This window comes from Xenopus tropicalis, chromosome 10, assembly GCF_000004195.4.
Source record: "Xenopus tropicalis strain Nigerian chromosome 10, UCB_Xtro_10.0, whole genome shotgun sequence".
In the NCBI taxonomy this organism is placed as follows: Eukaryota; Metazoa; Chordata; class Amphibia; order Anura; family Pipidae; genus Xenopus; species Xenopus tropicalis.
The window spans coordinates 22,304,986-22,320,353 of NC_030686.2; the positions used below are offsets into that span (position 1 = coordinate 22,304,986).

Consider the following 15,368-nt stretch of genomic DNA (forward strand, 5'->3'; position numbering starts at 1 on the left):
ATGTTTCTGATCATCAAACACATTTAACTATTAGTCAAAGATAACACAAGTAAACACAAAATGCAGTTTTTAAATGAGGGTTTTTATTATTTAGGGAGAAAAAAAATCCAAACCTACACGGCCCTGTGTGAAAAAGTAATTGCCCCCTGAACCTAATAACTGGTTGGGCCACCCTTAGCAGCAATAACTGCAATCAAGCGTTTGCGATAACTTGAAACGAGTCTTTTACAGCGCTCTGAAGGAATTTTGGCCCACTCATCTTTGCAGAATTGTTGTAATTCAGCTTTATTTGAGGGTTTTCTAGCATGAACCGCCTTTTTAAGGTCATGCCACAACATCTCAATAGGATTCAGGTCAGGACTTTGACTAGGCCACTCCAAAGTCTTCATTTTGTTTTTCTTCAGCCATTCAGAGGTGGATTTGCTGGTGTGTTTTGGGTCATTGTCCTGCTGCAGCACCCAAGATCGCTTCAGCTTGAGTTGACGAACAGATGGCCGGACATTCTCCTTCAGGATTTTTTGGTAGACAGTAGAATTCATGGTTCCATCTATCACAGCAAGCCTTCCAGGTCCTGAAGCAGCAAAACAACCCCAGACCATCACACTACCACCACCATATTTTACTGTTGGTATGATGTTCTTTTTCTGAAATGCTGTGTTACTTTTACGCCAGATGTAACGGGACACGCACCTTCCAAAAAGTTCAACTTTTGTCTCGTCGGTCCACAAGGTATTTTTCCAAAAGTCTTGGCAATCATTGAGATGTTTTTTAGCAAAATTGAGACGAGCCATAATGTTCTTTTTGCTTAAAAGGGGTTTGCGCCTTGGAAATCTGCCATGCAGGCCGTTTTTGCCCAGTCTCTTTCTTATGGTGGAGTCGTGAACACTGACCTTAATTGAGGCAAGTGAGGCCTGCAGTTCTTTAGATGTTGTCCTGGGGTCTTTTGTGGCCTCTCGGATGAGTTGTCTCTGCGCTCTTGGGGTAATTTTGGTCGGCCGGCCACTCCTGGGAAGGTTCACCACTGTTCCATTTTTTTGCCATTTGTGGATAATGGCTCTCACTGTGGTTCGCTGGAGTCCCAAAGCTTTAGAAATGGCTTTATAACCTTTACCAGACTGATAGATCTCAATTACTTTTGTTCTCATTTGTTCCTGAATTTCTTTGGATCTTGGCATGATGTCTAGCTTTTGAGGTGCTTTTGGTCTACTTCTCTGTGTCAGGTAGCTCCTATTTAAGTGATTTCTTGATTGAAACAGGTGTGGCAGTAATCAGGCCTGGGATTGACTACAGAAATTGATATTGAAATTGAAAATTGAAATTGATAAACCACAGTTAAGTTATTTTTTAACAATCACTTTTTCACACAGGGCCATGTAGATTTGGAGTTTTTTTTCTCCCTTAATAACGTAAACCTTCATTTAAAAACTGCATTTTGTGTTCAATTATGTTATCTTTGACTAATAGTTAAAGGTTTTTGATGAGCAGAAACATTTAAGTGTGACAAACATGCAAAAGAATAAGAAATCAGGAAGGGGGAAAATAGTTTTTCACACCACTGTATGTCTTTTTTCAACCCAACTTACTATGTATGGGTAGCTGTATTAGTCCACTGCTGGAGATCACAGGAGGTTAGATGGAGAAATCGAAAGGGCCAGGACTAAGAGGGGTCATCTATATGGCAATTGAAATTACCCAAAATAATTGCAGGGATGTCAGAACATAAAAAAAAGAGAGCCGGGATTCAAAGTCAGAGGGAAATGTAGCCAAGGATTTTGTAGAAGGAGGTCTGTAAACAACTGCCACCCGCACAGAAAGAGGGTGGAACAGCTGAACCGCATGCACCTCAAAAAAAGGAACCTGAAAGTGGGAGGTATAGAGATTAGTTTAAAACAGCAATGAGGGGAGAGCAGAACGCCTACCCCTCCCCCAAACCCAGTAATGCAGGGAGTATGAGAGAAGGAAAGACCGCCATAAGAGAGAGCTGCCTCAATAGCATTATCATTCTAAGAAAGCCAGGTCTCTGTTATGGCAAACAGGTGAAAAGACTTGGAGCAGAACAGATCATGAATTAAAGTAGCTAAAGTGAGGCATTGCGTGGACAATAGCAGATACTGTAGGTATGTGGCAGGGACCAGGATTTGGAGAGATATCGCCTTCAGCAAGTAGGAGCAGTAAGGAGAGGAAGAGGAGGTGGGAGAATGATTATTGTGTGTTTGTTAGTTACTATGGGTTAACGCTTAGAGGCATAATTATTAGTAAATAAAAATTTGTGAAGAATAATATACCGTAATCCTTTATAAATATCAGAAGTCGCTAACACTATACACAGAACCAATATAGTATATTTTGTATAATACACAAGTTTCCATGAGTCATGTGACACAATATATTTTACAAAGCCTTAATTAAAACCAATGACATCACAAACTACTGTTTAAAAGGATTCTTTATATTAATAAGGACATATTTTGCATGGTATTCACAGCTCGTTTGTATTATATTTATATATGCAATACTACTCACCAGCAGCAAATACTAGTTTCTTCATGCCCGGCTGGGAAATTGACACATTAATCTGACCTTCGCTCAATGCCATTTCAAGAGAACCCAAGGAACCAGTAAAACTAGAGTAAAGCAGAAGTCCAACTGTGTCCCATGTTCGAAATTTAAAGCTCACCATCATCTTCGGGCTTGCAGGGACACCCGGAACCAGAAGGTAGTTGTTGATACCAGAAAAAGTCACTGGGACGTAGGGCATCTCAATACAGGAGAATCTAACTTTCCCCTGTTTGAATGGCAAAGATGTACTTTTTATAGTGAAGTGGTGTTTTTTTTTATTAAGAAACTGAAATGCTTTTGGACAATCAAGATTATGACAACTGACCAACTGTCAGCAACATACCCAGCCAACCAAGTAAATGCATATGTACAATTGTTGACAAAAAATATCCAAAATACTATGGTAGAGTGGTATACTTCTACCATACTACTACTATTACACCACATTGCAAGTGGCTAAAAAGTTACTAAAGACAAAATAAATCCTTAAATTCTCCTCCAGACATCTACCTTTCTTATTCTGGATCTAGAAACTTTTGTGTGAATGGATTATAACACAACAGGAGAACTATGAGAAGTCATAATGAAGCTTGTGGCCAGCATGCCCCAGAAACAAAGAACACTGAAGGCATGGTGGCCTTTTAAGAGGAAATAGGCTTTAAGGTAGCAGATGCACTATTGGTATATGTGTATATATATATATATATATATATATATGGGTCTGTCATTAAGGTCAGTAGTAGATGGCATGTGTTTTTTTGGGAAAAAATGCTTGGTGTCACATAAGCCAACAGGATGTAATTAAAAGGTTAATACAACCCTACACAATAAGGCAGCCATGTAAGATGTCATTTTTGCTGAACTCTATTCAGGCACTAAGCTGCCTTATGGACAAAGCATGTGTCATAATGAATGATAAGTGTAGGAGTAAAGGACATGATTGGTGCTTTGGCATAAACTGAATTCAATTATGCAGTTGTCTCACCAACTTAAGGTGGCCATACACAGGCCGATTCTAGCTGCCGATAGACCGATTCTGCAGCTAATCGGCCCGTGTATGGGTACTACCGATGGGCCTGCCTGACTGATATCTGGCCTGAAATTGGGCAGATATCGATCAGGCAGGTTAAAAAATGTAGTTAGATTGGGCACCGCATTGGCTCGTTGATGCGGTCCCCGAACCGACTTTGCCTATATCTGTCGTTAAAATTTGATCGTTTGGCCCCAGGGGGGGATATCGGGAGAAGATCTAAAGGTGTATGGGTTCTTCTAACTCAAACATATCAGTGTAAAGTATATACCTTGGGGCACAAGTACTATTTGCATGCTCACCACAAAGGCTATTGAGGATTTTTTCCTTCGTGCCAGGTCAGCAATGTTAATGCCATTGAAGAGAATGTTTTCCAGGCATCCTCTAAAGTTCTGCTTATGGGAGAGGCTTTTTTCTTGATAAACGATTCCAGCAAAAAATATCTGAAACAGAAAATAAACATGAAAACTTCCAAAAGGAAATTGTTGTTATGAGAAGCTACAAGTGTCTGCTTTCTGTACAAGGGCTTGCAGTAGTTGGCCTCTTTTTGGTGGGATAAATCAAGTTATTTAAAAGTTTGTTAAGAGGTCACATTCAAGATTATGTGAATGGCACTATAAGTAGGAATTAGCATGGCTTTATGAGAGACAGTAATGTCAAACAAATTCAACTGCTCTTTATGAAAGTTAGCAGGAATGTTAAAAAGTTGGACAGTGGGTTTGCAGTATATTTTGCCATAGCATTTAATATAGTGCCCTGCATACAACTGCTTTCTAAGGTAAGGTCTGTTGGCCTTGGTAATGTAGTTTGTATATGGATAGGGAGTATAGAGTGTGGCTGTCAATAGAACATTCTCTACTTGAGAATAACCATTAGTGGGTTGCCTCAGAATTCTGTCTTGGGTCCACTTTTATTTAATTTGTTTATTAATGACTTGGGGCAGGGTATTATCAGTAATGTATATGTATGTATGTATCAGTTTGCAGAAGACAAACTATGCAGCAGAATTAATTTAATTCAGCATCAAGGCAATCTGGGTGGCTAAGAGACTGATGATGCACCTTTAAAATTTCAAATATGGATTTATCACTGCAACAAACTCTGCATATTTATAAAGCCGTGTAATGAATTGGGGGCATAAGACTACAGTAAGCTATTTGAATCTTCCAACCAGCATGTAACAGATGTCTTTGTATTTTCTGCAACAATATCCCAGCTATGATAAATCTGAATATAAGCATCCTGTAAATAGCATCCACCTATATGCATGGCAAGTTATTAAAATAAATAAGACACCAAAACAAAATGCTGATGTACATCATTGATAATACATAGACATTATCATTCGAAACACAGAAATTAATGCACAGTCCGCCACATGTATCACCACAACTTATGTAAGTTTTTTCTTGATAGGTAAAATAATGAAACAAACAGATCACAGTATAAACAGATCACAGTATTGCAGGGATCCATGGATATCATTTAATGGGTTGACCTGACAATGAAGAGTATGGCAGCTGTCACTTATATAGACATCCACACTTGGCAAGTAAAGCCACCCAAACTTAAACTTAAATTTGGAATTTAGAAAATCTAGTGTTTTAAAGAAAACCTTTTTCTTTTTGGCTGACATCACTATCAGGCATGTTTTTTTTCTGTAAAAAATAACAAAACCTCCCCCCCCCCCCCCCAAACCACCTAAATTGGCCGAGCTCCCTCCCTAAACCATGTTACAGTCAAAATTAACCCATCTCGATAACTAGTATAAAAAAATACAAAAATGAGTTCCACAGCAAAGCCTGCAAGAGTATTGGCAGTTGAAGTCAATTCAGGACCTTGCTTTAACTGTGTGTGCTCTTGCTGGCAGCTCCAAAAATGGGATTCAAAGCAGAGCAAGATGCTGCCCAAAATATTTTCATATCAGGGTACTTTTGACAGTAAATGGTAGTGGGGGCCTGGGGGTTAGGGTAAGGTTTGGTTATCATTTAAACTGTTCACATTCACTACCAGTTGCTGTTCTGAATTTATCAAATAAGCTATTACACAGAAGACCAGGGGCTGAATTTACTACTGCCAATGCCACAAGTGCCACTAAGGGATGCAAAATTACTTCTCACCTGCACTGGAGCCTTAGATCTTTTACTGCATAAGACATTATTACAGAACTAGTTTAGTAGTCCTACATACCTACAGTGACACATGCAAATTTAGATTTGTATAGCTATCATGGCAGGGCATGTCCAGTTCAGTCCAACAGAAATGTTAGACTTGAAAAGACTTTAAAAAGTGCATATTCATACATTCTGAAAAGAGATTACTGTCAGTGGGTACCTTAACTGAAATAGCAGCCATCATGCAAAAAGAATATAATTTGGTTTAATTGGAAACCACACAACATGAGGAGAAACTGCTTTTATTAGAAATAAGTTAATGGGTGAAAGTTATAAGAAGTATTTTATCAACCAAAAATAAAGATTAGAGATGCCCTTGTCTTGGTGGCAAGTTTTGGGTAAATAAAAACAAGATTTATTACCAAATAAAGCCTACTGTAGCTGCTAGCCAACCGTAACCCTTATTTGGCACCTCCGTGAACTTTTATGATGCTTGTGTTGCTCTCCAAGTCTTTTTACATTTGACTGTGCTTCACTAGTAAGAAAGTTTGGTGACCCCTGCACTAAGGCTTGTAACTCTATCAGGGTTGTCATCGGTCTATTGGTGGCCTTTCTCACTCGTTCTCTTCTTGCACAGTCACCCACTTTTGGAGGGTGGTCTGTTCCTGGAAGATTTTTAGCTCTCTAATACTTTTTATATTTCTTAATGATTGATTTAACTGTACTCCAAGGGATATACCATGGGATATACCAATTTTCGGTATCCATCTTCTGACTTCTTAGCAATCATTCACAGAGTTTCTTTTAGTCATCATTTTCTTTTTGTCATCATATTGACACACCAGAATTAGGACTTTCCAGATACACATTCATTTATCTACAATCACCTTCCTTACACACTGGTGATCTCCATTTCACTAAAGACATGACTTTAGAAAAGAATTTGCTGCACCAGTGAAGATTTAGGAGTATCATTTTAAAGGGCGTGTGTATTTATGTACACTTACTTCTTCCCTAGACACTACCATCCTAAGGTAAAGATGACCTCTTTAAGAAGGTTGATGGTGACATTTGTTTCCAGTAGCCTCACTGGATATTCTGATTAGCTGTGCTCTTGAAAAAAAACCCATCAACTTATATAATGTTTTAAATACATGTACATATTTATCATCATTTTAGCACTAGAAGTCAACCAACCTCAGTATCCAGGTCCAGTTGGTCAAAGTCTCCCTTGCATTTAACTCTTATAGTTTCTCCATCCAAAGTTATATTAAGGTCACGGCCCTGCCGTTCAATATACACAGAATGCCAGTGCTGATCATCTAGCAGGCTTCCTAGCTTTACGACTGTGTGGCTGTCTACTGGGTGTATAGGACTGTTGCCTGGTGTCAAAAGGGAAAAGCAAAAGAGGCAGATTTATAGTTGGTTGGCAGGGTTTCATATCAACACCTAAGATGCAAAGTCAAACTTTCTCGAATACCCAAATTTATCTTTATAAGTCTTTATATAACTGAGATTGTAGTATGTCTAGGTGTGTTGTGCACTTTAATATTTAAATATATTGTGTAGCAGATAAAATATCTAGGGAAATATATAGGGAAATCTTTGGGATTTGGTCAAGATTTGCCCTTTTTCAGCAGGATTCAAATCCATGCCTCTGGCCGAACCAAATCCTTAAAATCATGTCACTTTTTGTCACAAACACAGATGATGAAAAAATTTTGCTGCACGCTTCGCTTTAACCCTTCCTTGTCCTAATTATGGTTCAGATTCGGTTCGGTATTCGGCTGAATCTTTCACAGAGGATTTGGGATTCGGCCAGATCCTAAAATAGTGGATTTGGAGCATCCCTAAAAATCAACTGGCCTAAGCATAATCTGAAGAACAAATACCCAAAGTTTCATGTAGAGAGTGGTAATCTTTGCAACTGGACTCATTGCTTATCTTTTGCCGTTCTGCAATCTTTTGTAGGTATCTGATTAGTAGGGTGCATCTGGTCCTAAAAACCAAAAGGCTAGATATGATTATAACAATGGTGTCCAACTTTCTACAACTAGTTGGATGCATATCTATTATATCATGCTTGAGGACTAAATCATAAAAAAAAGATATCATGTTATACACAAAAGTCAGAGAAATCACTGGAACAGCTGGGGGTCAGAGAAATCGTATTGAGGGCCACAAATTGCTGTAGGCCACCATTAGGGCAGCCAGGCTAGACTAGAAGGTTTACAAAGGCTTGCAAAAGTATTCGGCCCCCTTGAACTTTTCCACATTTTGTCACATTACAGCCACAAACATGAATCAATTTTATTGGAATTCCACGTGAAAGACCAGTACAAAGTGGTGTACACGTGAGAAGTGGAACGAAAATCATACATGATTCCAAACATTTTTTACAAATAAATAACTGCAAAGTGGGGTGTGCGTAATTATTCAGCCCCCTTTGGTCTGAGTGCAGTCAGTTGCCCATAGACATTGCCTGATGAGTGCTAATGACTAAATAGAGTGCGCCTGTGTGTAATCTAATGTCAGTACAAATACAGCTGCTCTGTGACGGCCTCAGACGTTGTCTAAGAGAATATTGGGAGCAACAACACCATGAAGTCCAAAGAACACACCAGACAGGTCAGGGATAACGTTATTGAGAAATTTAAAGCAGGCTTAGGCTACAAAAAAATTTCCAAAGCCTTGAACATCCCACGGAGCACTGTTCCACCGATCATTCAGAAATGGAAGGAGTATGGCACAACTGTAACCCTACCAAGACAAGGCCCCCTAAACTCACAGGCCGAACAAGGAGAGCGCTGATCAGAAATGCAGCCAAGAGGCCCATGGTGACTCTGGGGGAGCTGCAAAGATCTACAGCTCAGGTGGGGGAATCTGTCCATAGGACAACTATTAGTCGTGCACTGCACAAAGTTGGCCTTTATGGAAGAGTGGCAAGAAGAAAGCCATTCTTAACAGAAAACCATAAGAAGTCCCGTTTGCAGTTTGCCACAAGCCATGTGGGGGACACAGCAAACATGTGGAAGAAGGTGCTCTGGTCAGATGAGACCAAAATGGAAGTTTTTGGCCAAAATGCAAAATGCTATGTGTGGCGGAAAACTAACACTGCACATCACTCTGAACACACCATCCCCACTGTCACATATGGTGGTGGCAGCATCATGCTCTGGGGGGGCTTCTCTTCAGCAGGGACAGGGAAGCTGGTCAGAGTTGATGGGAAGATGGATGGAGCCAAATACAGGGCAATCTTGGAAGAAAACCTCTTGGAGTCTGCAAAAGACTTGAGACTGGGGCGGAGGTTCACCTTCCAGCAGGACAACGACCCTAAACATAAAGCCAGAGCAACGATGGAATGGTTTAAAACAAAACATATCCATGTGTTAGAATGGCCCAGTCAAAGTCCAGATCTAAATCCAATCGAGAATCTGTGGCAAGATCTGAAAACTGCTGTTCCCAAACGCTGTCCATCTAATCTGACTGAGCTGGAGCTGTTTTGCAAAGAAGAATGGGCAAGGATTTCAGTTTCTAGATGTGCAAAGCTGGTAGAGACATACCCTAAAAGCCTGGCAGCTGTAATTGCAGCAAAAGGTGGTTCTACAAAATATTGACTCAGGGGGCTGAATAATTACGCACACCCCACTTTGCAGTTATTTATTTGTAAAAAATGTTTGGAATCATGTATGATTTTCCTTCCACTTCTCACGTGTACACCACTTTGTATTGGTCTTTCACGTGGAATTCCAATAAAATTGATTCATGTTAGTGGCTGTAATGTGACAAAATGTGGAAAAGTTCAAGGGGGCCGAATACTTTTGAAAGCCACTGTATATAAGAGGACTAAATAGACAAATGAGTAGTAAATCTAACCTCACAATAAATCTGCTTTCTGCTCATGACTTCTGGTTCACATATTTAACTAAAACACTTAAAAGACAATACAGTTTTATTTTTACCCACCCTTTTAATACAACCACTTTTATAAGTAACATAATAAAACTGTAAAACAGATTACAAAGTATGTGACTGGTATCCAGAACTTTGAAGATCTAAAGTTGAGCTACATCAAGGATTAAGTATATAAATACCCTTGTTTTGGGCCTTATACACCCTTTTTAGAAGGTTAATTCCGACCAAACCAGTTTTTTCTCATTCTCTGGGTCTTACTGCTAGATCCTATCATATGTACAGTATGTAGTAATCACGTATGGGAATTACCTTCCTACCTCTACATCTAGGCAGCTTTCGCATACATGCAAACATCACAGGGTATCCCCCAAATCTGCTTCTTAAATTCTTGCTCACAACTTTTTTTATAGATATTTATTTCATATATCATTTACAAAGCATGTTTTTTGGGGTGTTACTGACTGAAATGAGTCACATCATACCCAAACTCATTTGGAATATTAACCGGGCCTTTTGAAGCTCAAGCGTGATGTAATCTCCTTGCGATCCTTCTGCATGCATTAGCATCCCATTTTTCTCCAAAGTTTTGAAGTTAAAAGATATGCTGTCATTTAAGGTTCGACTAATCTTCCCTTTAAGCTTGTAGGAAAAGAGGTCATCTCCATCAAAGGATAAAACGTCATGCCCTGAGTGTACAGAAACATATTGTCAACATATTATACATAGTGATAAATAAATTCAGACAAAGATGGCCTTAGAGCAGGCTTTCATTTTGGTGTTCAGTGATTGTGCTAAAATCATAAACCACCAGGCTGCAGTTGCTATGGAGTGCCAGCAAATAGTCTACTGCCCCATTGAAATTTTGGGTGCCATAACCAGGATTTCAAACACTTTCAAACAAATTTTATTGAAAAAATAGCATCAGTATCCCAAGTTTAAGAGAATTACCAGAGGTCCACTAGTAGGTGTCCACAATTGTAGTACAAAGAGTGTATTACAAGTAAAGGGTAACCATATGGAAACAGATGGACAATCTACAGTGTTAGAAAAACAAGGGCCCATGCATTTTAAAGCAGCATCTCCTGAAGGAGTGGAAGTGGAATAGAGCTAGAAGTTGATATTAGAATTACCTTGGTATTCCACAGGGCAAAAAACATAGGCATGGATGGAGCGTGCTAAACTGTATTTTACTAGCAACATTTAGTCTTTTCTAAACCAGCCTGCAGTGCTCTACTCCCTTCATGTTCAGAACTATATGCAAGGAGTTTGTTTGTTTTCCCCATGCTTGCATGGGTTTCTTCTCGGTACTTGGTTTCCACCCAAACTCCAAACATACAGACAGGGACTGATATAATTAGTACTGAAGAATATGTTGCCTCTATACAAATAAAGCTTAATAATAGGTTTGATCCAGTGACATAACTAGAATAGACAAAAAAAAAACATTCGAAGGCCCGCAACCCAGAGGATGATGATCCCTTTCATATATATATAAGAAATGGCAGTAAGAATGAAATGGACCTTCTTTACTCCAAAAGCAACCACTGGGTTTGTAAATTTTTATTATTAGGTCACAGTGTTTTCTTTCATAGATACAAAGTTATATAACTTACGGTATGGGCAACCAAACAGACCTACACGAAGGCCAATCTTTCCCTTTGGGTTCCATGCCACTGGGACGAAGCGAACATATCGAGCTTTTACTGGGTAATAAAGGCGATGTTCTTTTACCCCTGATGAATTGACATTGCCAAAGAATGTCTGCACAGAAAGAAATAAAAAATTCTAAACAAGAGGAAACTACAGGAACAATATCCATAAATAAACTGCTCTAAAAGAATGGTTGTTAACACGGTTTAAGCATAAATGTCCTTTTACTAAAATATTTCATTTTATTTTGCAATAATCTTTTGGAAATATTAGGAACTGAACATGAAACAATTTTTGTATGGTTTCCATTCAAAAAAATAAAGGTTGATTCAGATTGCAGTTTTAGTCTTGGGCTGCAAAACTGTTTACAAAAGTTTTTTACCCAATGCCTAATGCAATTGTGGACAATGCAGTATTTGCAAGTGAGTTGAAGATTTTAAAGTGACATACGCACTATATTCACAAGGACTTAATGCAAATGAATGGGATTCTAAAACAGAACTGGATGCACTGCACTTGTGATCGTAAATGACCCCTACTGACTGATTGCTATGATCTAATTTACCCTTAAAAATGGAAACAGGTAACTATAAATACAGGACTGAGGCAACTACTGTCACCAAACCATCAGAGTACTGCTCACCTAAAGGCCAGATCTGCTTGCTCAGCAAAGTGGCCAAACAAGCAGATATGGGCCAATTCGGCCACCCATGTGCAGGTCAGATCATTAACTTAGGCCTATTGTGAGCAGTCATATGAGGACTATATTATGCGCCAATGCAGGCCTTGTTCAATTATATCACTAAGATGAGTCAGACAAGCCCATTGGAGGGTCCCACATGTATAGATCAATAAGCTGCCAACATCCTCTGTAAGGGACTGAGATTTTATTGCCCTAGGTAATGCCAGCTTTAGACCCTGCACACAGCAACTAATTTCTTTAGCTGCAAAACACATCTTTATTCAAAAAGATAAGGGAATAGGATAAAAATCATAGTCGCCCCAGCTCAATATGTACATATATATATATATATATATATATATACAGTCTTTCGAGTGTCTGTACTCTGATGCCTAATAAATGTTTTTGTAGCTGGGTGCTCAGTAAATTAATTACACAATAATAATAGCTTGAGAAAGGTCCTAATGAGGATCAAAATGTTGGATTTTTGTGCGATGTGCTTATAATAAAGGCATTGAATTTTAAGGGTGTGCCATTCTGAAAATATATTTTGTATATATATACAAAACAAAAGTCACCAGTATGCAAAAACCCATCTATATTGAAAAGATTAAAAGCAGTATTCAAAATACATGTGACTTTTCGGGACTCATGTCCCTTTCTCAACCATGAGATATACTCCCAAATCGATTAACACTCTTTATATCCATAAGTCCCTTTGTTCCCCGCTTACAATGCCACCTACCAGCTTCACCTTAAAGATACATGACCTGATTATGTATCAAGGTTCAACTACAACCCCAGTGAAGAGATAAAGTGGAGTGCTGTAGACACATTGGGGTATTGTGTGTGTATATATATATATATATATATATATATTCACACTATATTTTTTTATCTATTTAAAAAACATATAAAACAAGTACAGGTATAGGACCCATTATCCAGAATGCTCGGGACCAAGGGTCTTTCCATAATTTGGATCTCAAAAAAAAATCAATAAAACATTAATTAAACCCAATAGGATTGTTTTGCATCCAATAAGGATTATTTATATATTAATTGGGATCCATTACAAGGTACGGTTTTATTTCTACATAGAAAAAGGAAATCAGTTTTAAAATTCTGAATTATTTGCTTATAATGGAGTCTATGGGAGGCAGGCTTTCCGTAATTTGGAGCTTTCTGGATAATGGGTTTCCGGATAAGGGGTCCAATACCTGTACAATTAAATACAGCACAATGCCAATAGATAATTTTCCTGTATAGGCAAACTTCATGACTATATTTATGGATCCAGTATTCTATTAATCTATACCCATAATGGTGCATGTTACCTTGTGCCATGCTGATATATTTCAGACAAGATATCCTATATCAATAGCTATATCCTATAACAATAGCTATAGAGTATACATTAAAATTTTTAAATATTTTAGTATTAGTATTATTGGCCAGCTACCCTGCTGTTTTCTAGTATACATGTAACTGTTATAATATGAAGCAGTTGTAATACTAAACAGTCTCAGGATGGTCACACACATTACTCAACACTGCCTTCCTATTACATTTTAATTACCGTATATACTCGAGTATAAGCTGATCCGAATATAAGCCGAGGTACCTAATTTTTCCAGAAAACTGGAAAAACGTATTGACTTGAGTATAAGCCTAGGGTGGGAAATGCAGCCGCTACTGCTAAGTTTCAATAATCAAATTATTTAATAAAAGGACACTCACAAGTGTGTACATGACTACCATATTAATAAACACAAGGTGTGGGCTGGAAAATGAGGCGCATCCAACATAAGATAACCACATGCAAGGTTGTACAGGTTAATTGTCCGATCATGCACGCACTAAATATACAAGGAAAGTAGCACCAATTTAAATTGTGTTAAAGCATCGACCTGAGATAAGATCTTCAACTAACAGCATCCATTACCAACTGCGTTCCTGTGGTGTGGCCCAGATCCCCCTTCAGTGCAAGTCCATGGGCACCCTGAAGCCAGTTCTTTCTAATTCCTTTTTCAACAAGTTCAAGGAGTAAAGCCCATCTGCTATCGTATACACAATCTGCCAGACACACTCTTCCAGTCGTGCCGCGCGCACCCCCTCGTCCGTGCACAACGTGCATGCCCCGGTGGCTGCACGGGGGGGAGGAGGTGCGCGCGGATCGACTGGCGTGCACAAGTATTTACGTATACGTAAGTGTATGCGGCAAGTACTCCACCAGTGCCCCTACTTGACTCGAGTATAAGCCGAGGATTCCTTTTTTAGCACATTTTGAGTGCTGGAAAACTCGGCTTATACTCGAGTATATACGGTACCTTCCAAGAAACAAAACCAGAAGCAGAACAAGGTCTGTGGGACCTGAGGGAATTGTTGCCTGTTATGGAATATTCCAGGAACAATATTATATTTAATAAACTTGTGTGATGGCCTGCAGAACTTGTTAGAAGGATTTTACTGTCTAAAACTAAAGGAATCTTTCTTGCAGGTAATTTATTAATATTGTAATGTTATTTATTATTTGATTAATATTTAATGTATTAATATTTTACTTCCAGCAAATACAACAATTCTTCTGTATGGTTATGGATTTGTTTTCACTGTTGTTTAAATAGCTATGATAGAAGACTAATAATATCAAATGCATCATCTTACCCAGTTAGTTCCTTGCTGAAAAAACGGCTTCCAGCTGTCTGGTCTGTCCCCATACAGCAGAACATACTTTGTTACCCAGTCATAGTAAGAATTGTGGGTCCCTTGAGTAGCTACTCCCATGATCTTATATTTCTGCTTTAAATCTATTTGAAGCCAGGGCAGTTTATCCCCAGGGGCTGGAGACCACCCACTGCTGCCTAAAAAAACAGTAAAAAAGAGAAATTAATATTACTGTATGGAATACACATAAAAGTCAAAATTGGTTATCATTAAGCAACACAGTCCCCCACTCCTGCATACCATACTTGAAAGTCATGGGCTTGTGCATCACCACATCATTTAAATAAAAGGCACAAGCCTCTAGTAGATAAAACCAGTACAGGTATAGGACCCATTATCCAGAATGCTTGGGACCAAGGGTATTTCGGATAAGGGGTCTTTCTGTAATTTGGATCTCCATACCTTAAGTCTACTAAAAAATCAATAAACCATTAATCAAACCCAATAGGACTGTTTTGCCTCCAATAAGGATTCATTATATCTTAGTTGGGATCAAGTTCAAGGTACTGTTTTATTATTACAGAGAAAAAGGAAATCAATCTTAAAAATCTGAATTAAAATGGAGTCTATGGGAGACAGGCTTTCCATAATTTGGAGATTTCTGGATAATGGGTTTCCGGATAAGGGATCCCATACCTGTACAATACTTATGCCCGCACAGAGCTCTCAGTCCACTAACCTATGAATTTAA

The 15,368-nt window shown here is 38.7% G+C and overlaps 1 protein-coding gene across 1 annotated transcript in view; it reads right to left on the reverse strand.

Annotated features, from left to right (window-relative positions):
* Nucleotides 1-15,368, reverse strand: part of cntnap1 (contactin associated protein 1) — a 62,527-nt gene that overhangs the window by 28,701 nt on the left and 18,458 nt on the right. The window contains 6 exon segments of the mRNA NM_001097290.1: nucleotides 2,524-2,785; nucleotides 3,892-4,032; nucleotides 6,901-7,085; nucleotides 10,101-10,304; nucleotides 11,232-11,379; nucleotides 14,618-14,814. Of these exon segments, the coding sequence (NP_001090759.1) occupies nucleotides 2,524-2,785; nucleotides 3,892-4,032; nucleotides 6,901-7,085; nucleotides 10,101-10,304; nucleotides 11,232-11,379; nucleotides 14,618-14,814 (1,137 nt within the window).